This window comes from Cetorhinus maximus, chromosome 7 (assembly GCF_964194155.1).
Source record: "Cetorhinus maximus chromosome 7, sCetMax3.hap1.1, whole genome shotgun sequence".
NCBI lineage: Eukaryota > Metazoa > Chordata > Chondrichthyes > Lamniformes > Cetorhinidae > Cetorhinus > Cetorhinus maximus.
This window is the reverse complement of record NC_135885.1, coordinates 144241305-144268448: the sequence shown is the minus strand read 5'-3', so window position 1 is coordinate 144268448 and position 27144 is coordinate 144241305. Positions and strand designations below refer to the sequence as shown.

At 43.3% G+C, this 27144-nt stretch overlaps 1 protein-coding gene across 1 annotated transcript in view; it reads right to left on the bottom strand.

The window, feature by feature from the left end:
* Nucleotides 1-18358, bottom strand: part of itgbl1 (integrin, beta-like 1) — a 190498-nt gene extending 172140 nt beyond the window's left edge. Inside the window, exons 1-2 of the mRNA XM_078546062.1 lie at nt 18168-18358; nt 12657-12859 (exon numbers count right to left, since the gene is read on the bottom strand). Of these exons, the coding sequence (XP_078402188.1) occupies nt 12657-12859; nt 18168-18247 (283 nt within the window). The 5' untranslated portion in view covers nt 18248-18358. The remainder of the gene's footprint in view (nt 1-12656; nt 12860-18167) is intronic.
* Nucleotides 18359-27144: the final 8786 nt, after the last annotated feature.

The window sequence follows — 27144 nt, the reverse complement described above, 5'->3', positions numbered from 1 at the left end:
ACGCCAACCCTGTTAATGCGTGGGCAGCGCATTATCAGGGTCAATTAGCTTATTAACAAGCTCAATTGGCCCTTGTTTATCTATTTAAATATGGTGGGTGGGCTGCCAATTTCGGTGCCCACCAACCCCCGAGCTCTCCCCCCCCCCATAATACTGGGGGTGGGCGGGAAGGTGCTGGGGAGTTGGCACCCGCCCGATTTTATGGGCCACGCCGCTGTAAACACCCCCAGCCAGGGGGGGCAAGTAAAATTCAACCCGTGATCCCATTGGAACACTTGGCTTCACAGGGTAGATGCGGAGAAATTGTTTCCTCTGGGGCGTTTGGAACCAGGGGTCACAACCTTAGAATAAGGGGTCATCCATTTAGGACTGAGCGGAAGGGAAATTTCTTCACTCAAGTAGTTGTGAATCTTTTGAATTCTCTACCCCAGACAACCGTGCGTTCACAGTTATTGAGCCTATTCATGACTAACGGCTATACAATTTTGGTCTCTAAGGAAAGGAAGGGATATGGGGATAGTGTAGGGAGATGGAGCTGAGGTGATTCTAAGAATGGTGGAGCAGGTACAAATGGCCTTTGTAGGGGCTCAGGACACAGGGGGGGATTTCCCACACCCGCCCACCACCGGGACCTTCCGGTCCCACCGCAAGTCAACGGGCTTCTGGCTGGGGCACCGCCTCAACTACAGCGGATCCCACCCACAGCGGGTCCCACCCACAGCGGGTCCCACCCACAGCGGGTCCCACCAGTGACAGGGCAGAAAAATCCCGGCTATAGTTTTATAAAGCAATATTTTTGTAAAGCAAAATTTGATACTGAACGCCCAAAGGCAGTATTAGGGCAGATGGCCAAAAAATCTTGTTCAGTGAGATAGATTTTGAGGGCCATCTTTGAAAGAGAGGTAGAGAGGTGGAGAGGTTTAGGGAGGGAATTCCAGGGCTTAGGGCCAAGGCAGCTGAAGGTGCAGCCACCGATGGTGGAACAGTTAAAATCAAGGATGTTCAAGAGGCCAGAATTGGAGGAGAACAGGGTTCTGGGACTGGAGGAGATTACAAAGATAGGAATGGGGTGGGGTCGGGCATGGAGGGATTTGAACATGGGGGTGGAGTATTTTAAAATCAAGGTGTTGCTCACAGCAGGAGCTATTGTAAGTTTGTGTGCACAGGGCAGTGATGGTTAAACAGGATTTGGAATTATTAATATTTGGTTAAAACAAGATTTTTTTTTGTTATTGCCATTCAAAACTAATAATCTGTAACTGTTGTACGATGTTGTATGTGCCTGCATCCCATTGTAATGTAAAGATGCTTGGCAGAGCAAGGGTTAACATGAGACTGGAGAATAGCACCACTCACAGTATGATGCATCGAGTCACATGGTAATAGGCTGAGAGAACAGTCTAGAGAGAACACTCTGGAAGCAGCCTACCTGAGTGGCAACAGCATATGCATGACAGTGAACTGGATCTATAAATAGTTAAAGATTAACAATAAGGGTTTCATGTTTAAATATATAAGTCTCAAGATTTCATCATTGAGCCATCACAGCTGTCACCATAACACAACATAATGCTCAACTGTGATAACACAACATGGTTGGCAGCGGGGGGAACTCCTTAAATATATCATTTCAGCAGTGGACTACAACATGGTGAGCAGCAGTGGTGATATGAAAGGGTGCATTTTAAATGATAAACCCAAACAGGATCCCAAGGCATGAGAAACTAAATGCAGCTCAAGCCAAACCAGAGATATGCATACCTCAGAAGAAAATTTGAAAAAACAATTGAAGAAGCTTCACTACAGATTTAGAAGTTGAGGAGTCCACCAGAGTGAGTGGAAGTCCATTGCAAGACCCCCAAGTGACGCAGAGTGAAAAAGAGAAAAACCTGGTCAGATCACAAAGACAGGTGAGCAAAAATACAAAAATTACAAGACCCCCTAAGTGATGCAGAGCAAAAAACTGCTCAGATCACAAGGCGGGTGAGCAACACCACAAAAGTCTTGCAAGATCCTGAGTGACACTCACTTGAGACATTTGGTTAGATCTCAAGATGATGAGCAACACAACAAAAATTGCAAGATCTTGAGTGACGCTGAGTTAAGGAGCCTGATCAGATACAGGTGAGCAAAAATACAAAATAAAAGAAGCTGTGCTTATATTATAGAATAGGTGGCAGTCCAAGAGACTCCGCAGTTTGCAGCAGTGGTGGCCGTGCTGCACTGAGGTTTAAAAAAAAAACATACAAAGTTGATAGCTTATGGCTTTCAAAAAAAATTGCGCACCCACCGAAACTCTCGGAGCCCAGGACATGCAAAGTGCAAAGGACCTACCAAGGTAAAAGACAAAAAATAGAAAGAATTGCCCAGAAATGAAGTACCCCAGTTTTTGAAAGTTTAAAAAGTTTAAAAAAAGAAGCCCCACGATTTCCAGGGAGCCCGCCAAAAACCGGAAAAGCGCGGGAAGCTCACAACAAAATAAAACGTCAGCTGCAGAGACAGCCTGAGTGAGAAACGCAGCTACTGCACAGATTGCCTTAAAGGGGCAAAGACACTTAAAGTGGTAACTACAAGAAAAAAAATCTGTAAATAGTTAAAGATTAACAATAAAGGATTCATGTTTGAATGCACAAGTCTCAAGATCTCATCATTAAGACATCTACAGAACCCATATTGCAACAGTCACCAGCTAATTACATATAAAAGTATGAAATTATATTGATAAAGATGTAGTGTTGGACCTGGATTTAATTCAGCCAATCATGGTGACCAGGCCCAATTCATCGCAGGAGAGGCCTCGCCTGAGTCTCCTGACAGTGGCAAAACCCCTCCCAATTCAGTCAGAGAGAGGAAGAGGCTGACGCAGGATTCCCAGCCACTGACAGAATGTCAATTAGGCTCATTAATGAGCCAATTAACACCCATTATCCCTGAACCCACTGTAATGTAGTCGCCGCTCAGGGATTAAATGGGGGACTGCATGGCTTTCATGCACCCTCAAAAGGCCACCCAGCAAAACCTGTAGGGTTTGCCAGGGGTCTCCAGGGCGGGCCATGGTGTCCCTTGTAGTCAGGCACCCTGTGCCGGATAAAGAGACCCGCTGCCCTTGTGTCCAACCTCCCTGCACCACCTCTCCAGCGACACCCACCCCACGATCCCCATCCCACACTCACTCACCTCTAGTCTGGGGCCTCCCCATGACCCTGGACCTCTGGTGGGTGCATTACCGGTAGCAGCCACCGCTCCCGCTGGCACTGGTGGCAATGTAGATCTACCCCGGCCTCTGATTGGCTGGCAGCTCTCGGCGGGCAGAACTTCCGCCACTGGGGGCCTCAATCACGGGGAAGGCCTGATGGTGGCCATTTAGGTGCCCGAAAGGCATTTAATTCCAACAGGCCTCGCCCACTGAACTGACAGGGGTTCCCCGCTGGTTCCTTGACCAGTGTGCTCGACCCGGTCGGCCTGACAGGATTCCAGCCATTATTTATGAATATTTGAAATAAAATGCTCCAGATAATGACATTGAATTTACAATACAGAAGCTGGTTCATTAATTCCCTTTAGGGAAGGTAACTTGCCTCCATTAACTGGTCTGGCCCTGTATGTGTCTCCAGTCCCACACCAACACGGTTGACTCCTAACTGCTTGCAGAAATAACCTAGCAAGACCCTCGGTTCAGGGCTGGGCAATAAATACCAGCTTTGCTCAGCCACATGTCTATCCTAAGAATGACTTTTTTTTTGTAAAATCGATATTCAATAAAGTTTCTTGGTGATTTACACCAATTTAAATTGAAGAAGATGGCTGCTTCCACACGTATTCACAAGCCAATAACAGGCAGGAACAAAGGAAGAGGAGGAGGCCATTCAGCCCCTCGCACATTTTCTGCCATTCAATTGGATAATGGCTGATCTGTATATCTTAACTCCATTTATCTGCTTTGGGGCTGTAACCCAATAATTTGAAATTTGCAATTAAGTGAAAACACTCAAACTAGGGTTGAACAGTGGCACCAACATTTCTGAAAAGATTGTTACTGCCAGGAGGGTTAGACTGACAATTGCCAACTCTAGCTGGACATATGCCTGGAGGTTTCATCACATGACCTCCAACAGCCCCGCCCTGTGCCTCCGCCATTGGCCATCCGACGTGTCCATCCACGTGGTGGCCCTGCCTCTCCGCAGCCAATCAGAAACCAAGCAAACTCTTTAGGTGACTCAAATGGTTGAATCTTGACAACCAGTCAGGCGATTCTTTTCCCCGTGGCCAATATTTTTGTGACCAATAAGCCAAACTTGCTGAAAGATGGCAAAAAAACATCCTTTCTTAAAGGCGACGATGATTTTTCTCCTGGGCGTTGGTCCCAGCAGAGTCCTGGAGATTCACCACCTTCAGTTCCTGGAGACTCCAGTCCAGTGCTGAAGGGTTGGCAACCTGTAGCTACACAGTGAACTTTGCTTTCTGCTTGTTTTGAGGTACTGTTGATGTCAGCTATAAAAAGGGGGAAAGTTGGCTTTGTGCTAACGAATGTATGGTTTCTTTTTTAAAAAGTGCTTTACTATTCAAAAATAACACAGACATATTATTTCATGCATCATTTCCACAATTACACATCTGGCTATTATAACATTGTGCTTGTTGGTTTTGGCACCATGTTATCGAACAACAGAAACCAAATTACAAAAATATGCAGTTAGAAAGCCTTTTGCAGTTGCCTTTACCCCTCAATTTCTTTAGTACTCCTGCAGAACTTTCTACATTGTTTCTGTGCTGTGGATACAGCCTGTCTGTATGTACTCCATCAGGGTACTCATCAGCCTCCTCCTCTCGAGGGATAAGAGCTTTGGTCTGTTCAAGCTTTCTAGATGGTTGTACCCTATGATCTGGTAACATCATTGCAAATGTTTTTTTTTCACTTTTTCCACTGGCCCTATATTCTTTTTTTGGAAATAAAGATGATAACTGTGCACAAAACTCCAAGTGTGGTCTAACCACGGTTTGGTATGACATGGTCACTGTGCAGATATGTTGCAGCAATGCAAAGCCCCAGGTCTGGTTTGTGTGATGCATTGGGTACTTTCTTGACAGGGATTCAGTCCACTATCTGAAACAACTTAAGAGAGGCAAAGGGGCGTTGACAAACTGCTTTCACTATTGACTGTTTCACTATTACAGATTTTATGCAATTTGCCTTGCAACAATACTTTGCAAACTTAGAGCTGGAGTACATTATTCAGCAAATAACATTGATTTGACTGTTACTATGTATGGCTTTTGGGCTGCGCTGGGTAAAAGATTAACATTTGGGTAAGCTTACCAAATTGGTTTTAGCCAGATAGATGACCCCCTGACTGTTCTACAAAACACTGAATGCTCTGATTTTGAAACTCTTAAGCCAAATGAACATAAGAACAGGAGGGGGCCATTTAACCACTCAAGCCTGTTCCACCATTCAATGAGATCATGGCTGAACTGTAACTCCATTTATTCACTTTGGTTCCGTATCCCTTTATACCCTCCATTAGCAAAAATATAATGATCTTAGATGGAAAATTTTAAATTTAAAATCTTTGCAGACAGAAAGAACATGTACGTATTTTGCACCTGTTTCAGCTAAACAAAATAAGTGACAGCCATTCGCTGACTCATTCCTCAGGACAATGCCTTGACCAATCAGTGTCAAGCTGCCTGGTTTAAATGTCAAACAATGCTTGGTGGTTAACTATCAATCACTATCACTGGTGCATTCTCCATGGCAATGCCTCTACAATCAGAGTCCACTTACCAACTAATCAGCATTCTCTTCACATGCAGTATAAATTGTTGTTTTCCCCTTATATTGGTTATTCTTGTGAAGTGGCCTGATGTGTGCAAGACCAAAAGCTTCGGCATGTCTCTTTTTTCAGCAATACTCAGATTTAAAATTATTAATTGAGCTAGCATCTATTTATTTTTGTAGGAGAGAGTTCCACATTTCTTTCACGCTTTGCATGACAAGCATTTCCCAACTTCTCTCCTAAATGTCCTGACTCCGATTTTATGGTTCTGCCCTCTTGCCCTGGACTCTCCTACCTGAGGAAAGGTTTCTCTCTCTCTCTACCATCAATTTCCTTCAAAATCCTAAAAATCTCAATCAAATCACCCCTTAACCTTCTTTATTCCAGGGAACACAGGGCTAATTTATGGAATCTCTCTTCATAATCTAATCCTAAAAGGCATAGGAACATTCTAGTGAATTTGAGCTGCGCTCTTTCCAAAGCCAACATATCCTTTCTGAGGTGCGGTGCCCAGAACTGCTCACAGTGCTCCAAATGTGGGGTTCTTTTCTCTGCAAGGTGCCTGAGGTAAAATAAAGAAAGATCTTGTATTTCTGTAGTGTCTTTCGCAACCTCAGGATGTCCCAAATTACTTTACAATGTAGTGCTTTTCAAGTGTGGTCACTCTTGTAAAGCAGGAAATGCGGCAACCAATTTCTGCACAGCAAGACTCCACAACCACCAATCCGATCATGACATGGTTTTTTTTATCAGTTATGTTGGTTTCAGGGTAAATATTGTTCAGGACCACTGGGAGAACTCCCCTGCTCTTCTTCAAACTAGTGCCACAGGGTCATTTAGATCCACCTGAGAGAGCTGATGTAGCCCCAGTTTAACATCTGATCCACAAAGTGGTGCATTTATATGGCACGTTGCCATACAATATCTAAAGCAAACCTAATTATCCTTTTAAGCAACAGCAGTGGAAGATATTCTATGCACCAGTAAGGCAATAAAAAGTTTTACTGTTCCCAAGGTAATGGCAACAATGACTGGCTCTATCCCATGAGTTTAGACAGAGTTTCCCAATTCCTCATTGGAAGGTTGCCATGGCAAATAGCTGCCAAAAATTCTGTAAGGTGTGTTCAACTCAGGCAGAGAGCAGAACAAGTATGTCGGCTGTGAGAAAAGATTATTAATTTACTCTCACAGCAAATTATGCTCTTCAGGTAATGATGTGAAGGCAAAATATTGGGCAAAGTCTTGCTGGACCAGTAAGAGTCATAAATGTTATTAATACAAAAATTGTCCAACAGCTTTAGGGAATGAGCAGATATGCTTGGAGTTGTGAATCTCCAGAACTTGCTGGTCAATTTACATCACTTCACACAAATGGTATCTCGTCCTCAACCTCCCTGTTATTTTTAAGAACTTGCTGGATTTGCAAATTAATTGTCCATTAAACTTGCCGCAGAAAGTTAAAGCTGCTAATTAAGAGCTCCCTTTCAACAATATGATAATTGTTAATGCAATGCCAATCAACGTCTGTGACCCAGAAAGTGAACAATTTACACTGTGGAGTCTTAATCTGCCACTCGTAAATTTCACTTAGGGTTATAAAAAAATGCCAAATTTATCATTTTTGAATTTATTCTTACTTCATTTTTTGTCTAATTTTTTTTCTCTCTTTCTCAATCCAATCTTTCTTTCCCTTTCTTTATTTCACTTTCTGTCTCTGATTTGATTCTAATTCACCCAATTTCCTTCTCCATCCCAGTCCAGCAAGAAGTGGCTGATTGTGACGGAGCACAGGAAGCACGAATCTTTATTAGTTTATTTGGACTACGCTTGACCTTGGAGTATTTCATGATAATATTGCATGGCCAATGAGAATTGTACTCACTTCCCAATATTCACATCCCTTGTTGATGCACAAAAACAGAAATTTTGAAAAATGAGCAAACTTTGTACTTATAACACAACAATGGAGCCTCTTGGAGTCTAGATTTACATGGCGATTTCTATATTAAACCAAAGGTGCCAAACAGTTTGCTGTTATGTTTTCTTATTTACTGCATTTGTTCTATTATCTGCACTATTCTCTGTTTAACTTTATGTAAAAAAAATTTCCCACTTGTCATTTGGAGGGGGTCCCTTCCCATGTGGTTTTGAACTGTTGCACGTTTGCAATGCTGCCCTTAAATAAAGCAACTAGGCCACACTTTAGGAAGGATGTCAAGGACATGGAGAGGGTATGGAGGAGATTCACCAGAATGGTATGGGGGACGAGGGACTCCAGTTAATGTGGAGAGACTGGAGAAGCTGGGATTGATATCCTTAGAAGGTTAAGGCAAGATTTAGTAGAGGGGTTCAAAATTATGGAGGGTTTTGAGAGAGCAGATAGAGAGAAACTGTTTTCGCTAGAAGGAGGGTCAGTAACCAGAGGACACAGGTTTAAAGTGATTGGCAAAGGAATTAGAGGGGAGATGAGGAGAATTATTTTTACACAATAAGTTGTTGTGATCTGGAATATGCCTATGGGCATCTCCTCTGTTCATCTCACCACACCTCTTGGTCCTGCACTTTCTCTGCAGTTGCTCACAAGAACCTCACATTATCATTTTCAATGAGCAATATGTCTAGGAAAGAGAACACATGAGCTGGTTTCACCTTGCTTTCCTGGCCTGTGCTTAATGGAAACATAACTCCTCTTCCCAAAGGACCCATCCATCCATAAGCAGCTATTGTCGCTTGAGAATCTAACTCTTCCACCATCACCATCAAAAATTCAGTGGCTCCATTGTTAGCAATGGCTCATAGCCCTGAGCATGGCACCCTTCCCTGAACCTGGGGCCACTTGCAAAAGGGCAAGGCTGACCTCCTCCTGAGATCTCAAATGACCCTGCCTCCTGGGAATGGGCTGCCTGAAACCTTCAAAAGGGAATTGGACATAACTTGAAGAGAAAAGTTTGCAGGGTTAAGGGAAAGGGCAGAAGGAAAGAGACTGAATGTATGACTCTTTTGAAGAGCCGGCCAAGGCACAATGGGCTGAATGGCCTCTTTCTGTGTTGTATCATTCTAAGGTTCTACACGGATGGACTGTCTGAGCTGAGTCATCCTTTAATCTCTCTATTCTTGAGCAAGATTCCTGAAAGTTGCAGTATGGATCAGAAAAGTACTCTGTGGGGAACTATGGTCAGGATTTTTTGGCCCCACTGTGGTGGAAACCACAATGGGAAATTCGGTGGCCCAGCCAAAAGTCCTTTGCAGGACCGGACAATCCCAGTGGCAGACGAGGCCGGAAAACCTTGCACAATGTCTAATGTCATCACCCTGCTCCATAACTCATCGGAGCACAAAGGTAGAGCCCCATCATCCCTCCGATATTCCAATCATTTCTCAATTTATGTTAATGTTGGGCGAGAATGCGGAAATGCTACTGCAGTTCACAAGCAGTTAAGAGTTTTAAAACAATGACAAATAATATAAAGTCAGAACCATGTAATTTACCAGAAATACAGTTAGGAATGACATTTAATTTTGTTTGGAGGCAGCGATTATCATCATTATTTCTGTGGTCGGGTTAGGTAAAAGCCATAATCTCAGGGTTACTGGGCTCTTACTGGTTGATTGATACAACAAACAGCTGGCAAAATGCATGTAGGATATAATTTAAAAAACATTGTCTCATTGTGTTTTTATTGTAACCGTCATGACTCAGCACAGTATTAATAGTTTTTCTAATAGAACCAGATGTATGTTAGTCAAATTAATAGTGACATCCCTTTAGCCCAAATCGCACAAATGTTACTGAGGAAACAATTAACTTCCAGTGTTTATTCCTTTTCTTCTGAATAATGAAAGGTTTTGATGAGGTAAATGGAGATAAATCTATTACTATTCATCAGTGAGTTCATTACTAGAGGGCATAAAGTTAAGATCATCAAAAGAACAAAGGAAGAGGTTTGAAAAAAGATTACTATCGGAAGGAAGGAGGAAGGATAAATGGATACATAGGTGGTCTTGAATTTATACAGAGCCTTTATCAACCCCAGGATGTCCCAAAGAGATTTCAGGAAAGCTGTGGCACGTCATGGCTATCTCTACGTGTTCGACAAACCCTATTCCAAGATGGATCTCCTAAGCTGGATGCGGAGTCTAGTTTGAGAAAGTGGAGACTAGATTTTCCCCATGAAGGCCAGATACTAACTTTGCATCAGCTAGCACACAAATGTTACCTCATCCAAAGTGACTAATGCTGCTATCTTCAGATGAAACACTTCCTTCACATTCCTGCCAAATTTTACTGATCGCAGACTATGCTAACTCTCTTCAAAATTCTCCCCCACCCTCCAACCGTACCTATTATATTATGATGACAGGTGGCATAGGCTAGATTTGCATTTCCCTAGAATATAGAAGATTAAGGATGATCTAATCGAGGTGTTCAAGAGGAGGAAAAGGAATTGATAGGGTCAATGGAAAGAAACTATTTCCTCTGATGGAGGTGGGGGAGTCCAGAACAAGGGAGCAGAACATTAAAATTCGAGCCAGGCCATTCAGGAGTGATGTCAGGAAGCACTTCTTCACACAAAGGGGAGTGGAAGTATAGAACTCTCTCCCCCCCCAAATGAGCTGTTGAGGCTGGGGGCCAATTGAAAATTTCAAAACTGAGTTTGATAAGTTTTTATTGGATATGGGGATTAAGGGTCACAGAACCAAGGTGGGTAAATGGAGTTGAAATGCAGATCAGCTAAAATTCTAATTGAATGGTGGAAAGGCTCAAAGGGCTGAATGGCCTCCTCCAGTACCTATAGTACTGTGCGGATGGAATGTAGTTTTTATGTAATTCTTGCTTCCCGACCTGAATAAAAGACCTGTAGAAGCCTGGGAACTAGGCCGAGGCTGACCGTTAAGTGGGGGTCGGGGGGGGGTGGTGGCGAATGACAAAAGGTCTAGTTAGATCCCTAGCCAGGAACAGCATATAGGGAGGACAATCCGAACCCATACAAGTCACATGATGCACCTACACAAATTCCATCCCTCCTTGTAGATCATCACTGAGAAGGGCAGGGAGGAGTGGAAAGGAGTTGCAACTGGAATGGAACCATCCCCATCACATCTTTCTGTCATCTTCCTGCACCTAGCCATTCAGGAGAGCAGTCAGAGAGATCATCAGGAACATAGCCAGCCACACAATCGCCAGAGGACCCAGCTCAATGCTTGATGGTCCAACCACTGAAGAGAAAGGGGCCCCATGCATCAAGTAAGTTAGCACAGCTCTGGTTGTTGGCTACAAGAAGATGAAGTCCATGTGTGTTGTGGATTGCAGACCTATTCACAACAAACATGGGTGGAACTGAGAAGTTGTAACCATCAGGAGGGACTGAACAGCTGAGGGCTCTTTTCTCTGAGGGGTGATCTCAGAGAGGCAATCAAGATTACTAAAGGGTTTGATAAAGGAGATATAAAAAGTTGCTTTCACTTGTGGGTAAGGCTAGAACTAGGAGCCATAAGTATAAGATAGTCACTAATAAGTCCAATAGAGGATTCTGGAGAAATGTAATTACCCAGAGAATAGTGAGAATGTGGAACACGCTACCACAGGGAGTCGTTGAGTTGAATAGTATAGATACATTTAACAGGAAATTAGATAAATTCAGGGAAGAAAGAAATAGAAGGATATGTTGATAGGGTGAGATGAAGAGGGGTGGAAGGAGGCTCATTTTGGAGCATAACCACTGGAATGGACCAGTTGGGCCAAATGGCCTATTACTGTGCTGTAAATACTTTGAACATATAAGGGACAACCATCAATCAGAATGAATATCTGCATGGAACTAGGAAAATGTCAGGCAGTCACAGACCTGTTCAGGAAGACCCATTCAATACAAAGTACATCCTCAGTGTAGGGACCCACCCACTGCACAAGGCAAGGTACCAAACTGCAGTCAACGTGACCACCCAGTATTCAAGGCTCCTGCCCACCATCCCCCAACCCTAAACAACAAAACTCCAAAACAAATTGGTTGCCTTGGCCTCTGACCCATATTTCACTAAGTGAAAGTAGACTGATGTGATTGTGCACCCAAATATACAGTAACCTCATCAAATATCTATATATCCTGAACTGTACAATTGACTCATAAGATATTTAAATGTGTACCTAAATATAATAGTTTCATTGGATATATGTATATGTTCAACATATGAAGTCTAGCTTTTCTCTTCTTCCAATAAAATTTAATTCAAAGAACACAAGTTCTGAAAAAACTATGAACCATAAAGATTTGACTTCAAATATTAGCACATCAGTCAAATCACACTCAATATTACATTTATATTCATCTGTGGAAAGCTTGCAATTTTTGGTAACTAAAATTTGCAGCCACTGTATAAATTGGGATACCACTTCAATCCTGGTGTGATACAACATTTAAACAACATGATCAAGCACAACACGCCCACAGGTTTGTGGCCTGCGTGTTATATTGTTAAGTTTGATCATGTGCATGTAGGGTTGCCAACTCTGGGTGGATGTATTCCTAGAGGTTTCATCACAACTATCCAACAGCCCTGCGCCCAGGCCTCATGACTGGTTGCCATGTCCATCCTCATGGTGCTCCTCCTCCCTACAGCAATTGAAAAGTGAATTGAATCCTCATTACCCCACTGGATATTTCTTGCCTATCTGTCTAACAGCCTTTTTGCCCCTCCCACAACTAATAAATTAAATAAATTTTTTTAAAACTCGACAATTTATTTTAATGGCCCTATAATGTTTCTCCTGAGTTTGCTGTCAGATGTGTCCTGGGGATTAATATGTCATTCCTGGGTAAGTCTGGAAATATTGGCTAGTAACACCTGACTTCAAACACTGATGCAGTAGAAATGGTTTACCTCCACAAATCTTCCCATCGTAGCTTTCACAGAGCCAATCCTGGCACTCACACTGAGAGCCATAGAATTTGCCTGGTTCACTGACAAGGCAGATGCATATTCCACAATCGCATTGTCCTCTGCCACTGCAGATCAAACCATCCAGAGATTGACAGAGTTTCTCTGATGTCTCCAGTGATAACTTGCAAGTTCCAGAAATTTGCCTTTAAATTTTATCATTGGTTGGGGGATGTAGGGGGGGAAGAAACATAATTTTAGAACAAATTGAACACCTGAAAATGTTTAATAATTACTTGACTTTCTTCATCACAAAAATTCCAACAATCAACATGCTAAAACGGAAACATATTTTTCACATTGCATGCAAGACAATTCTATCAATAGAAAACATTATTGCAAAGCCATGAAAAATCTGTATTTCTGAAGATATAATACTTGAAATAAAGAATTAATTAAATGCATGGAGCAACTGATTATGGTGGCAATGTGTAAATGTAGGAAAGTATACTGGATTTATAGTTAAGCCATTAGATGATTTGTAAAATAATAATGTATTGATTTGTAAACATATAAATATTTCCTCTTTGCACTTTGGTCTTCTGTAGCAATTAATACCATGTTTGGGGCTTGTAGTTTAAAAATGTCATATTCTTTAAAAGCACTAATTATTAAGTGCAGAAAAATAATTTCTCCTTATTTTTTCAAATAAAAAGTTATTGAGGCTAGGGAGTCAATTGAAAGATTTAGAACTGGGATTGGTAGATTAGTGTTTGGTAATTGATATGGGATCAAGGCGGGCAGGTGGAGTTGATATACAGGTCAGACAATGAATGATGGAGCAGTCGCGGGGGGGCTGAGGGGTCTGCTCTTGTTCCTGTGTTCCTAAAATATTATCCTGAGCTACACGCTATTCCCCAACTAATAGGTAACAAATGATACGCTCATATTTTCTACACATCTGTGACAAATAGAGGAGTCTGCAAAGCATCTTGGTGTCTTCTCCCAGCGTAGGGAAACAATTTAAATGTGCTTGGAGGAAATCCGTTAACTGGTTTACATTACACACTTGTCAAAATGGAGAAACACGGTTGCTCTATATTTTTTCCACTCTGCACTTCTGCATCCAAGAATAAAGTGGAAAATTGAAGCAAGTGATGTTGATTCATGCCAGCACTTCAAAGGGCTGAACTTCTGACATTACAACAGTGACTATTCTTCTAAAAGTACTTGATTGTCTGTAAAGTGTTTTGCAACATATAAATGTAAGTCTTTTCACTTTCTTTCAGGTCACCTTGCTGAACCATTCTTCTGTGGGATTATTTTTGTTGCAATAGCTCAAAACTTGTGACTTGTAGCTTAACTCGCGCACTGACTACAGGGTTCACTTTGTGCTGGCCGCCTTCCCCCTTGCAACATGTGGATTGTGGTTCAGCAAGCATGAGCATAATGCCACTGGTTAATTTAGACTGAAAGGTTGGCAGGAAAAAGGGTAGCTGCACAATGGGTTGCTTTCAAACAAGAGATGGATTGGGCAGGGGAAAGGTAAGGCAAACAAAGCCAGAGATAGAGATTACGATGAAGAAGAAAAAGTGTGCTTTATGACAGATGTCAGGTGGACAATGCAATGGAAAACCAGGTGAAATGTAGAAAGTTCAGAGGGGAAGTTAAAGAAGTAAATATGAGAAGCAAAGAGAGAGCATGAAACGAGACTGGCAGCTAACATAAAAGGGAATCTCAAAGTCTCCTATAGGCACATAAATAGTAAAATGGTGGTAAAAGGAGGAGTAGGACTGATTAGGAGCCAAAAAGGGCATTTACAGATGGAGGCAGGGGAAATAGATGAGGTATTAAATTAATACTTTGCAACTGTCTTTACCAAGGAAGAAGATGCTCATCAGGCTGCAGTGAAAGAGGAGGTAACTATTACCCTGGAAGGATTTGACATTTATGAGATAGTATTAGATAGGCTATCTATGCTTAAAGTTGATGAAGAACCAGGGCCAGATGAGATGCAGCCAAGGATACTGAGGGAAGTGAGAATGGAGATCACAGAGACACTGGCCGTAATTCACCATCTTCCCTAGACTCAGGGTCAATATCCTACCATAAAAATTTGCATTGATATTGCACCTTTAACATAGGAAAACATCTCAAGGGGTGTCACAAGCGCATTAGAAAACACTGAGCCACATAGGAGATATCCAGACAGGTGACCAAAACATTTGGTCAAAGTGTTGGTTTTTAAGAGGTGTCTTTTTTATTATTCATTTACGGGATGTGGGCGTCGCTGGCTAGGCCAGAATTTATTACCCATCTCTAATTGCCCTTGAGAACGTGGTAGTGAGCTGCCTTCTTGAACCGCTGCAGTCCCAAGGAGAGTTAGGTAGAGAGGCAGAGAGATTTAGGGAGGGAATTCCAGAGCCTAGGACCCAGGCAGCTGAAGGAAGGGCCATCAATGGCGGCACAAAGGAAATGGGAAATGTGCAATAGACCAGAATTTGAGTTCCAAGAGGGTTGAAGGTCTGGAGGAGGTTCCAGGAATAAGGAGGAGTGAGGCCAGGAAGGGATTTCAATATGGAGAATTTAAAATCAAGAATTTGCTTGACCAGGAGCCAGTTTAGATCAGTGAGCACAGGGGTGAAGGGAGAATAGGACTTGGTGTGAGTTAGGATACTGGACAGCAGAATTTTGAATGAGCTCCAAGATAACGGAGGTTGGAAGATGGGCAGTTCAACAAGGAGAGCAGTGAAATAGTCAAGTTTGGCAGTGACAAAGGTATGTTTGAGGGTTTCAGCTGGAACGAGACGGGTGATATTATGGAGGTGAAAGTAGACGGCTTGGATGATGGAGTGGACATTGGGTCAGAATCTCAGTTCAAGATCAAATAGGAGTCCAAGGTTGCGAATAGTCTGGTTCAAGCTCAGACAGTGACAAGGAGAGAGATGGAGTCGGTGCCAGCAGGCAATGTTTGTGGCAGAATCCAAAGACAATGGTATGTAACAAAAGCAGAAATTGCTGGAAAAACTCAGCAGGTCTGACAGCATCCGTGGAGAGAAAGACAGAGTTAACGTTTCGAGTCCGTATGACTCTTCTTCAGAACTAAAGAGAAGTAAAAATATGGTGAAATATATACTGTTTAAGGGGGGGTGGAGCAGGTGAAGCTGGATAGAAGACCAGAGATAGGCAGATGCAAAGGAGAGATTGACAAAGATGTCATAAACAGAAGGACAAAGAGGTGTTGATGGGGGTGATACTGGCTAAAGGAGATGCTAATGGCGACATTAAGAGTAGAAAGCAGGATGAGCAAGTGACAGATGGCTCTAGTGGAGGTGGGTGCAGGGAGGGGACGGTGTGGGAGAAAAGATCGAAATAGGCTAAAAGGTGGGGATTAAACAATGAATGGAAATAAATTTTTAAAATAATAATAATAGAAATAGCTGGGAAAAAAATATATATATTCTTTACCACAGCTTATTTTATGTCTTGGGTCTGTGAGTTCACTAGACGAGTAAACTCGAATTGCATGCCTTCATATACACTCATTAGCTGATGCTCACTATCAATAATGGAGAGAGACTGACATAAGAACGAACTGAGATTGTTTATTGCAACAGAAGGCAGAGCACTAAATCCTCGCGTGCTCCCACAACCACCTCCAGCTCTAGGCTGACAGTTAACCACTATCCCGTGCTGTGCAGTGATTGGTCAGTACTGTCACATGGTTAGTCCACTTGTATTCTCTTAAAGGTACATGGTACTCCACTTCACCACCGCTTCCCAATAATTAATTGGAGGAATACCGGTTGTCAAGTCAGTCACCAAATTTGCCAACTGTAGGTTTTTTTCTAGAAATTTTTTTTTTACAAATATTTATTTCCTCCATCGAATGAAACTAAAGAATTACTGGTCTTGTTTCCAATTGACCCTTAATTTCCTTAGAGTAATTTCTCACTAGCTTTGTTTTTTGGAGGTTCAAGGGGGTGGCCCACCGCCTCCTCAAAAAACAGACTTACTTACATTTATATAGCACCTTTCACAACCTCAGGACATCTCAAAGCACTCCATAGCCAACAAAGTACTTTTTGAAGTGTAGTCAATGTTGTAGGAAACACGGCAGGCAATTTACGCACAGCAAGATTCCACAAGGAACAATGTGATAATGGCCAGATAATCTGTTTTTGTCGATTAAGGAATAAATATTGGCCAGGGCACCAGCGAGAGCTCTCCTGCTGTTCTTCAGAACAGTACCATGGGATCAAATGTCCACCTGAGAGGGCAGATAGGGCCTTAGTTTAATAGCTTATCAGAAAGACAGAGCAGCACTCCCTCTGTGCTGCACTGGAAGCATTGGCCTAGACTTTTATGTTCACGTCTCTGGGATGGGTCTTGAACCCATGACCTTCTGACTAGGAGGTGATAGGTAATAATTGCCAGCCTAGCCAGCACTACCCAAATCCTGAGACCAAATGAAAGAAAAGCACTGGAGCAGACTCATTAGTAAAGGTCAAGTGGTTGACTTTCTGTTAGTGAGGTGTAATTAATTCACTTAATTTACCACGAGGTGGTCTATTTTATCACTAGCAATAAATTATCAGACAGTAAATTACTCTGCCATTGCATTTTAACGTCAGAAGTGTTTTGCTGTCTTCATGCGTTATGCTTTCTTCTCTTTGATTTGATATATTGTTAATGCATCAAAAGTCACAAGAAGGATTCATTCACCCTAATCCTTACCATTTTAAATATGTGGGTGAGCCATTATGCTTCAATCACTAATACCATCAAGTAGCCTGAATTATTAATTAATTCTGCATCACAGAAGTATTTTAATAATGTTTTTCAAAATTGATTGTTTTGGTATTTAATTCCCAATGGTATTTAAAATCTCACACAACTTCCCAAAAGCTGAGCAGGGATAATAAGCACTTGTCATAAATACATATCAGGAAGCTTATTCCAATATTAAAGTTAATGGGATGATTCTAACTATCGATTGGCTGAATAGGGTATCAATAAGATCCCTTAGATCATGTAAGATTTCTTATCCCTACTGGTTATCGGTAACAATGGATGGTCATTTGAGAAGATGGATTTGCAACATTTGCTTGAATACAGATACATCTTGTTTGAAAAAGTTTTACCCTCTCTTCATTGAAACACAATCTGTTTGCCAAACACCTAAATTCATCCTGGTTCACATCAGGTTTAAATTAGGAAATTATCCATCTGAATAGCAGGCAGGCAGGAGATGTAAAGAACCATGTTTTTAATTGTCAGTCCTAGTACAAATTCACAATTTTCTTTACGTAAGTTATATGTGCATCTCTAACATTATTGTAGGCATGTACATGCCCGGTTTACTTTTTTTACTTCTCTTACATGCAGAGTTGTCATTAGACAGCAGTTGAATTTTTTTTCCCTCTGATATTTTCAATTCCTACATACAAGGGTTTAACAGATCTCCACAACAATAGATAATGATGCACTCCAGGAGTGCTGCACTGTACTCACCTTGCAGACTGCAAAAAGCTCTGAGACACAAACACAACAATGAGCAAAACTATGGAATTTACCAGAACGTCTGCGTGCATGTTTAGGCTGAAGGTGACAAAGTTAAACTTTTAATGCCTGCAGGCTCCTCAGACATTCTGTATCGGGAGGCCAGGCAACAAAACTGAAGCTGACTTCAGAAGGGCCAAGACCGCCTTAAATCTTTATTGGCTTATAGCTTGACACATGCGAGTGTATCTGATTAGTTTTGGCCGTGTGGAAACAAGCGAGACGGAATGTTAATGCCAAAAGAACCAAATTCCAGAGATGTAGGGAAGGTAATTAGAAACACTTGTCCAACCAGATGGTTCATCGCTTGTACTCAGCAAGTACAGAATTTATTAAAACTGTGGAAAAACCAGGTTTCCTTTCTGTTTACAACATGCTCTGTGGAAACTGTAGGTTTTTCCAGCTTCTGTATTGATCATTGGAAACGTAGTGGATTATTGTTACGTTGCAGCCGCTGCCTCATGTCCACTCCCTAGAAGATCCCCCCTCAGAGTCCCTGCAGCCTCTCCCTCCCTCCCCACCCCCCCAACATCCTTGTGATAAAGCAGCCAGCTCCCAAAATGGAGAAGAGTCCTCATGTAACTGCAGTCCACCCCAAACTGCGTTCGCCACCAGTCCACTCTCTGCCCTTGATCCATGGGCCAGGATTTCAGCCCATGAGAGTTCTGACCAGTCAGCAAGTAACAGATTTGCAGCCTCCACTAACTGCCAAGGAAGGGCATGGTGTCACACACTTGCCTCTACTCAGTGAGGGTGACCACACTAACCTGCCCTCCTTTTATTTTATTCGTTTTATGTGATGTGGGCTTCGCTGGCTGGGCCAGCATTTATTGCCCCTCCCCGTGTCATTATTGTCCAGGATTCATTTCTTCTTGCAAACACTTACAACTTTCCCTCCAAGCCATAAAGCATCCTGATTTGGACGTACGTTCCTGTTCCTTCCTTTTTGCTCGATCAAGACCCTGTAATTTCCATCTTAACATCATGTTGAAAGCCCAGGGCACCAGAAAAACTGCAGCTGTTCTCAGAATAGGTCCAGCAGCGCCTCGTCAGGGTAACAAGGCAGAGACAGGGAGACAGACACAGACCAGGTATCAGGCCTAAAAGGGTTAAATTATAAGGACAGGCTGCACAGACCAGGCTTATATAGAAGACTAAGGAGTGATCTAATTGCGGTGTTTAAGATGATTGATGGGGTCGATAGAGAGAAACTATTTCTTCGGGTGGGGGGAGCTCAGAACAAGGGGGCAAAACCTTAAAATGAGAGCCAGGCCGTTCAGGGGTGATGTCAGGAAGCACTTCTTCACACAAAGGGGAGTGGAAACCTGGAACTCTCTCCCCACAAAAATCTGTTGAGGCTGGGGGTCAATTGAAAATTGCACAATGAAATTGACAGATTTTTGTTGGGGAAGGGGGATTAAGGGTTACAGAACCAAGGCGGGTAGATGGAGTTAGGATACAGATCAGACATGATCTCATTGAATAGTAGGACAGGCGCAAGGGGCTGAATGGCCTTCTCCTATATGACTGTATGGGCTGAATTTTGCCGTCGGCGAGCAGGGGGGCGGGGCCCACTCGCTGACACAAAATCGATGTTGGGGGGAACCCCCGATGTCATCCCGCCCCATTTAAATATTCAGGAAGGCAGGTGGACAGCGCAATCAGCTGTCTGCCCGCCGACTTGTCAATGGCCAATTGAGGCCATTAACAGGGTAGTTAAAACAATTAAAGGACCTGCCCGTCCAACCTTAAGGTTGGCGGGCAGGCCAGGAGCCCCGGCGGGCAATAGAAAAAACATGAAACCTCATCCACAGGCAGGATGAGGTTTCATGTAGGGTTTTAAACAGTTTAATAAAGTTTTACTGTAATTTATGAACATGTCCCATCTCATGTGGCATTGTCACATGAGGGGTACATGTTAAGGATTCTTTTATTTTTCTATTTTCAAAGTTTTTAAAAGTGTCAGCGATCTCCCTGAGGCAGCACTTAGCCTCAGGGAGATGTGCGCTCTTTTGTGCGCATGCGGGAAAGAGCGCACTCTCGCATTTGCGGAATCCTCCCCCGCCCGCACAGGGAGCGCATAGCGCTTCCCGCCGGACGTCACGCTGGGTGGGCCTTAATTGGCCCGCCCACTTAAAATGGCGGCAGGGCCCGCTTCTCTGGCAGGGATCGGCTCCCCGCCCGCCGGAGATTGGGTCAGGCCCGCCCGCCCGACAGGCAAAAAATTCAGCCCTACGTCCAGGAACCAACCAGGAAACATTGTATTTGTTGCTTGTGATGATCTCTTAGGTGATCTCAATGCTGTTTGGTCCACACTATCCCTTTCATACATTGCTGTCCTATCTCATGAATTCACCAGTGAGCCAAATCTCACATCCCACTTCCAGTTCTTCTAAACTTCAAGTTCCGGTCTACAGTTAGGGTAGAATGCAAGAACTCCCAATCTCCAACCATGACAGCATCCCACCAAACTCCTCTCCCCACCCCACCCTTTCCCACACCCCCTTCCCCACCACCATGCTGGAAAACATCATAAACTTCATAATCAGCACCTGGGATCGGCAGGGACAGGTTTCCACAGAGTCAGGAAGATGCTGTGGACCTTTAAAAACAGTGGAGGGACCTTTAAAAACAATGGAGGCAGAAGTCCTGCCACCATTTCCAACTGATCCAATTTTTGCCAGTGGAGGAAAGGGTCAATGCTTGATTTACACAGACTGGAAACCTAAACTAGGCAGGGTCATGTGATCTTAGCGCTGAGTTCAAACTGACCCCATTTTGGCTGCTCCAAGGGCCTGAATCCACAATATGGGGGTCATGAATTTTTGGAGTAGACGTAAATATTCTCGAAGGGCATATAAGGTGTGTTTAGGTGTCATGATCTGAAGTTTTTCAAATCCTCTGCTCTTTAAACTTGAAACAATAGGCTTAAACTGTAACTTAAAGAGTCTCATCCTATTTTCAAACCTCTGAATGGCCTCATCGCTCCGTATTTCTGTAAACGTCTGCAGCCCTAGACCTTACAAGATCTCTGCGCCCCCCAAATTCTGTGCATCACCAATTTTCATCCCTCCATCGTTGATGGTCATACCTTCAGCTGCCTGGGCCCTAATCCCTCACTGATCATCTCCACCTCTCTCTCTCTCTCTCCTCCTTTAACACTCCCTTTCTCTCTCTCTCTCTCTCTCTCCTCCTTTAACACTCCCTTTAAAACTTTCTCTTTGATCAAGCTTTAAATATACTCAGTGACTGATCTTCTACAGCCCTCTGGGGTAGAGAATTCCAAATATTCACAACCCTCCGAGTAAAAAAAATTCTCCTCATCTTGGTCTTAAGTGGCTTCTCCCTTATTTTGAAATTGCGCCCCCTGTCTAGAACTGGTTGGGTTCTAGACTCCCCAACCATCTTAACTGTGTCTACCCTGTCTGTCCCTTTAAGTATTTTGTAGGTTCCAATGACATCACCTCTCATTCTTCGGAACTCTAGAGAATAGAGGCCCAGTTTCCCCACTCTCTCTCCATAGGACAGTCCCGCCATCCCGAGAACAAATCTGGTGAAACTTCGTTGCATTCCCTCTATGACAATAATATCCTTCCTAAGGTAAGGAGACCAAAACTGCACTCAGTACTCCAGGTGTGGTCTAACCAAGGTTCTATACAATTGAAGCAAGACTTCAGTTGAAGTAAAACCTTTTGCAACTAATTGGCACCACAAGGAAGGGAAAGCATAGTCAACACAGGTGTAAACAGAAACAGAAGGCCATTCAGCCCATCAAGCCTGTGCCAGCTCTTTGAAAGGGCTATCCAATGAATCCCAAATCCCATGACAGCTGATAGAATTTAAATTCAATTAATAAAACATGGAATTGAAAGCTAGCCTCAGTCATGGTGACCATGAAACTATCATCAATTGTTGTAAAAATCCATCTGGTTCACTAATGCCCTTTAAGGAAGGAAATCTGCCGTCCTTACCCGGTCTGGCCTACATGTGACTCCAGACCCAGAGTAATGTGGCTGACTCTTAACTGCCCTTCTGAAATGGCCTCGCAAGCCGCTCAGTTCAAGGGCAATTAGGGGCAGGTCATGAACGCTGGCCTTGCCAGCGACACCCGCATCCCCTGAAAGATTAAATTAAAAATCCTTTTGAAAATTATTACTAAATGGGTTGAGCAGGTTGGAGCTCTTTTCTCTAGAATGGAAAAGGCTGAGAGGCGGAAGGTGGTAGAGGGGCTTAAAATTTTTTAAAGGTGTTGTGACGGGGTGGATGGAGGGAAAAAGTTACCCCTTGTGAGGAAGCCCAAAACGTGAGGTATGATAAATCCAGTGGGGAATTCAGGAGAAACTTTACCCGGAGAGTCGGTGAGAACGTGGAACTCGGTGTGGCAAATCGTATAGATACGTTACAGGGATGTAATTGTGTTGTAAATCCTACGCATATATTTCCATCGCCCTTTCAGACAGGGCATTTCGGAATGCAATGAGTTGCTGCATTCCAGAGAAAATGGTTATGTGACTCCCTGGCCTGAAATAATTCAAGTTACAAGTTTCCTTTGTGTAATGACTAAGTTCTTCTATGAGTTGTGCCTCTTTATAAAGGGGACACCGTTGTGAGGGGGGGTCACTATTAAATAACCCTGAGGGCAAAGCGAAGGTGTTTTTTTTTGGGGGGTGGGGAGGGGGTTTGTTTTATTGAGAAAGGAGCAACACCAGGTGAGTTTCTGGCCATTTCACCTGCTCTCGCCGGAAGTCCCGCCTCCTCCCAGTAGAAAGCTTTGCAGTTCCGGTACCAAGGTCTCTTCAATAGAGAATTAGTGGAGGATAAAAGGAAATTGCAGAATTGTGGCTTCAAGCGGCCCTTTCACCGCGATCGGGAGATTAGCCGGAGAGCGGGCGGGTGAGTGTCAATATCATCTTGTTATTTCAACTCTGTTGCATTGGAGGGTTTGTCCCTTGGTCTTGTCCATTGAACCTTCTCAATAAATACCTGGTGGGGTTGAGTTGGGGTTGGGTTTGGAGTTGGGGATGGGGTTGGGGAGGCTGCACAAGGGGTTGGTCGGGGTTTTTCTTTATTAAGTCTCCGTTTCTTGTCGATGCAGAAGCGGCTCAAAGCGTCAGCATCTGCGGATGGACCAAAGATGGGGATTTGCCGTTTCGGGTCAACTCGCATCTATAAAAAAGGGGCTGGTGCATCATTCAGGAAGGCAGGAGGAAGGCAGGTTTCAATCAGGCCCCAGGAATCACAGCACTTTCTGCATTTTCTGTGTTAACTGTGGTTTCCCCACATGAGGTGCTTTTCCCCGTCCGTCTTTGTAATGGTTATTTTTTTTTTGGATCACCTTCCATCACCCGCACGAAGCAAGTGGGGTTGTGCAGAGTCAGGGCAAAAAAATCGGAATTGTTTCGTTCCTTTCCTGTATTCCAAGCTCCACATTTTCAGTTCCTACCTGTATATCAGGTACAGTCAGAATGTCCTTTCACCAGTGCGGGAGCAGATGGAAAACCAAAACTGAGGATAAACTGATTCATTCAGGGCACAGGATATTGTAATCTCCAGGCTTGACTATTCCAGTGCTCTCCTGGCTGACCTCCCATGTTCTGTCCTCCATAAACTTCAGCTCATTCAAACTCTGCTGCCCATCTCCTAACTCGCATCGAGTCCCATTCACCCCCATTGGCCCCAGCCCCCATTGGCCCCGGCGCTCGCTGACCCCCATTGGCCCCGGCGCTCGCTGACCCCCGTTGACCCCGGCGCTGGCCGACCCCCATTGGCCCCGGCGCTGGCCGACCCCCATTGGCCCCGGCGCTGGCCGACCCCCGTTGGCCCCCGATCTAGCAGTGAGGCAATTTTAAAATTCTCATCCTTGCTTTCAAATCGCTCCATGAGCTCGCCCCTTCCTATCTCCTGCAATCACCTCCAGCCCCTATGACCTCTCGAGCACACAGCACTGTTACAGTTCTGGCCTCCTGGACATCTCTGATTTTAATCACTCTGCTATCAGTGGCCATGCTGCCTAGACTAACCTCCTGCAATTCCCTCCCTAAACCTCTCCATCTCTCTCTACCTTTCTCTCCTCCGTTTACAACCTATTTCTTTGACCAAGATTTTGGTCACCTGTCCTAACCTCACTTTATTTGGCTCTGCATCAAATTTTGTTTGATAATGCTCGTGTAAAGGGCCTTGGAGTGTTTTTACTTTGTTAATCTTGTTAAATAAAGGCAACTTGTTGCTGGAGCAGCCACAAACTCACTCGGGGCCTGAATATTCCTGGATCCTTACTTCTGAGGGTGCTTCCAATGGCCTTTTTCCTTTTATTCTTTCATGGGATGTGGGCATTGCTGGCAAGGGCAGCATGTGTTGCCCTTCCTTAATTGCTCTTGAACTGAGAGGCTTGCTACACTTGCCATTTCAGAGGGCAGTTAAGGGTCAACCACATTGCTGTGGGTCTGGAGTCACATATGGGCCAGACCGAGTAAGGATGGCAGATTTCCTTCCCTAAAGGACATTAGTGAACCAGATGGGTTTTTACAACAATCAGTGATAGTTTCACTGTCGCCATTACTGAGACTAGCTTTATATCTAGATTTATTTAATTTAAGTTCCACCAGCTGCTTTGGTGGGATTTGAACCCATGCCCCCCCCCCACCGTACATTAAAATAAAAGTAAAATACTGCACGTGCTGGAAGTCAGAAATATTAGCAGAAAATGCTGGACAAGCTCAGCAGGTCTGGCAACATCTGTGGGGAGTGAAACAGTCAACGTTTCAGGCCCATATGACTCTTCTTTGGCTGCCCTTCAGTGAAATCCAACTGAAATCTAGGCCTCAAGATTAGAGAGGGAGAATTGCTGGTTTTTTTTCTAATGTTTAAGTTAATCTCCTAATGTGGAGCTTGGAGAAAGAACCTCTCCTATTCTGGTGCGGAGACCTGGCACGTCCACTAAACTGGCCCATTTCCAGCTTTTTTTTTATACTTTTTACTCTTTATCTGGGGAGGGTGTGCAGGGTGAGAGCCTTTTGCCCTGAACCTACCAAAAAGCCCCTCTCCTACCTCTGTGAATTTTGTTGTCAATATGGGAAAGATTCTGGGTTTTATATTTCATTTTGAATCATTGGAAGCAGTCGGCCACTCGCTGCTCTTACCATGAGAATGTGGCAATGGTTAATAACACTGTGGAGGAGGATTTCCTGGAGTGTGTATGTGATTTTATTTTTTTTTTTGGACCAATACGTTGAGGAACTAACTAGAGAGCAGGCTATCCTAGACTAGGTGTTGTGCAATGAGAAAGGATTAATTAACAATCTTGTTGTGCAGGGTCCCTTGGGGAAGAGCGACCATAAAAATGATAGAATTGTTCATTAGGATGGAGAATGAAGAAGTTGAATCCGAAACTAAGTTCCTGAATTTAAATAAAGAGAACTACAAGGGCATGAGGTGTGAGTTGGCAATGATGGATTGGGGGAACCTTACTAAAAGGGCTGAAGGTGGATAGGCAATGGTTAATACTTAAAGAACGTATGCATGAATTACAACAATTATTCATTCTTGACTGGTGCAAAAATAAAACAGGAAAGGTAGCTCAACCATGGCCTACAAAATAAATTAGGGATAGTATTAGATCCAAAGAGGAGACATATAAAATTGCCAGAAAAAGCAGCAAGCCTGAGAATTGGGAACAGTTTAAAATTTAGCAAAAGCAGATAAAAAGATTGATCAAGAAGGGGAAATGGAGTGTGAGAGTAAACTTGCAAGGAACATAAAAACTGACTGTAAAAGCTTCTATAAATATGTGAAGAGAAAAAGATTAGCGAAGACAAACGTAGGTCCTTTACAGTCAGAAACGGGAAATTATAATGGGGAACAAATAAATGGCATAAGAACTGACATGTATTTTGATTCTGTCTTCACAAAAGAGGATACAAATAACTTCCCAGAAATGTTAGGGGACCAAGGGCCTAGTGAGAGGGAGGAATTGAAGAAAATCAGTATTAATTTTTTTTTAAATGGTGCTAGAGAAATTAATGGGGTTAAAGGCTGAAAAATCCCCAGGGCCTGTTAATCTACATCCCAGAGTGCTAAAGGAAGTAGCCCTGGAAATATTGGATGCATTGGTGGTCATCTTCCAAAATTCTATAGACTCTGGAGCAGTTCCTGCAGATTGGAGGGTGGCAAATGTAACCCCACTATTTAGAAAAGGAGGGAGAGAAAAAACAGATAATTACAGACCAGTTAGTCTAACATCAGTCGTGGGGAAAATGCTAGATTCTATTATAAAAGACGTGGTAACAGGAACACTTGGAAAGCATTAACAGGATTAGACAAAGCCAGCATGGGTTTATGAAAGGGAAATCATGCTTAACTAATCTACTGGATTTTTTGAGGATGTAACTAGTGGAATAGATAAGGGAGAACCAGTGGATGTGGCATATTTAGATTTCAAGAAGGCTTTTATTAAGGTCCCGCATAAGAGGCTAGTGGGCAAAATTGAAGCACTTGGGTTTGGGGGTAATATACTGGCATGGATTGAGAATTGGTTGACAGACTGGAAACAGAGGGTGGGAATAAATGGGTCTTTTTCCAGATGACAGGCGGTGACTAGTGGTGTACCGCAGGGATCAGTGCTTGGGCCCCAGCTATTCATGATTTATATAAATGACTTGGATGAGGAAACCAAATGCAATATTTCCAAGTTTTCTGACGGCACAAAACTGGATGGGGTTGAGTTGTGAAGAGGATGTAAGGAGGCTTCAGGGCGATTTAGACAAGTTGTGAATGTGGGTAAACACATGGCAGACACAGTATAACGTGGATAAATGTGAAGCTATACACTTCGGTCTGAAAAACAGAAAGGCAGAGTATTATTTAAATGGTGATATATTGGGAAATGTGGATGTACAAAGGAATCTGGGTGTCCTTGTACACCAGTCAATGA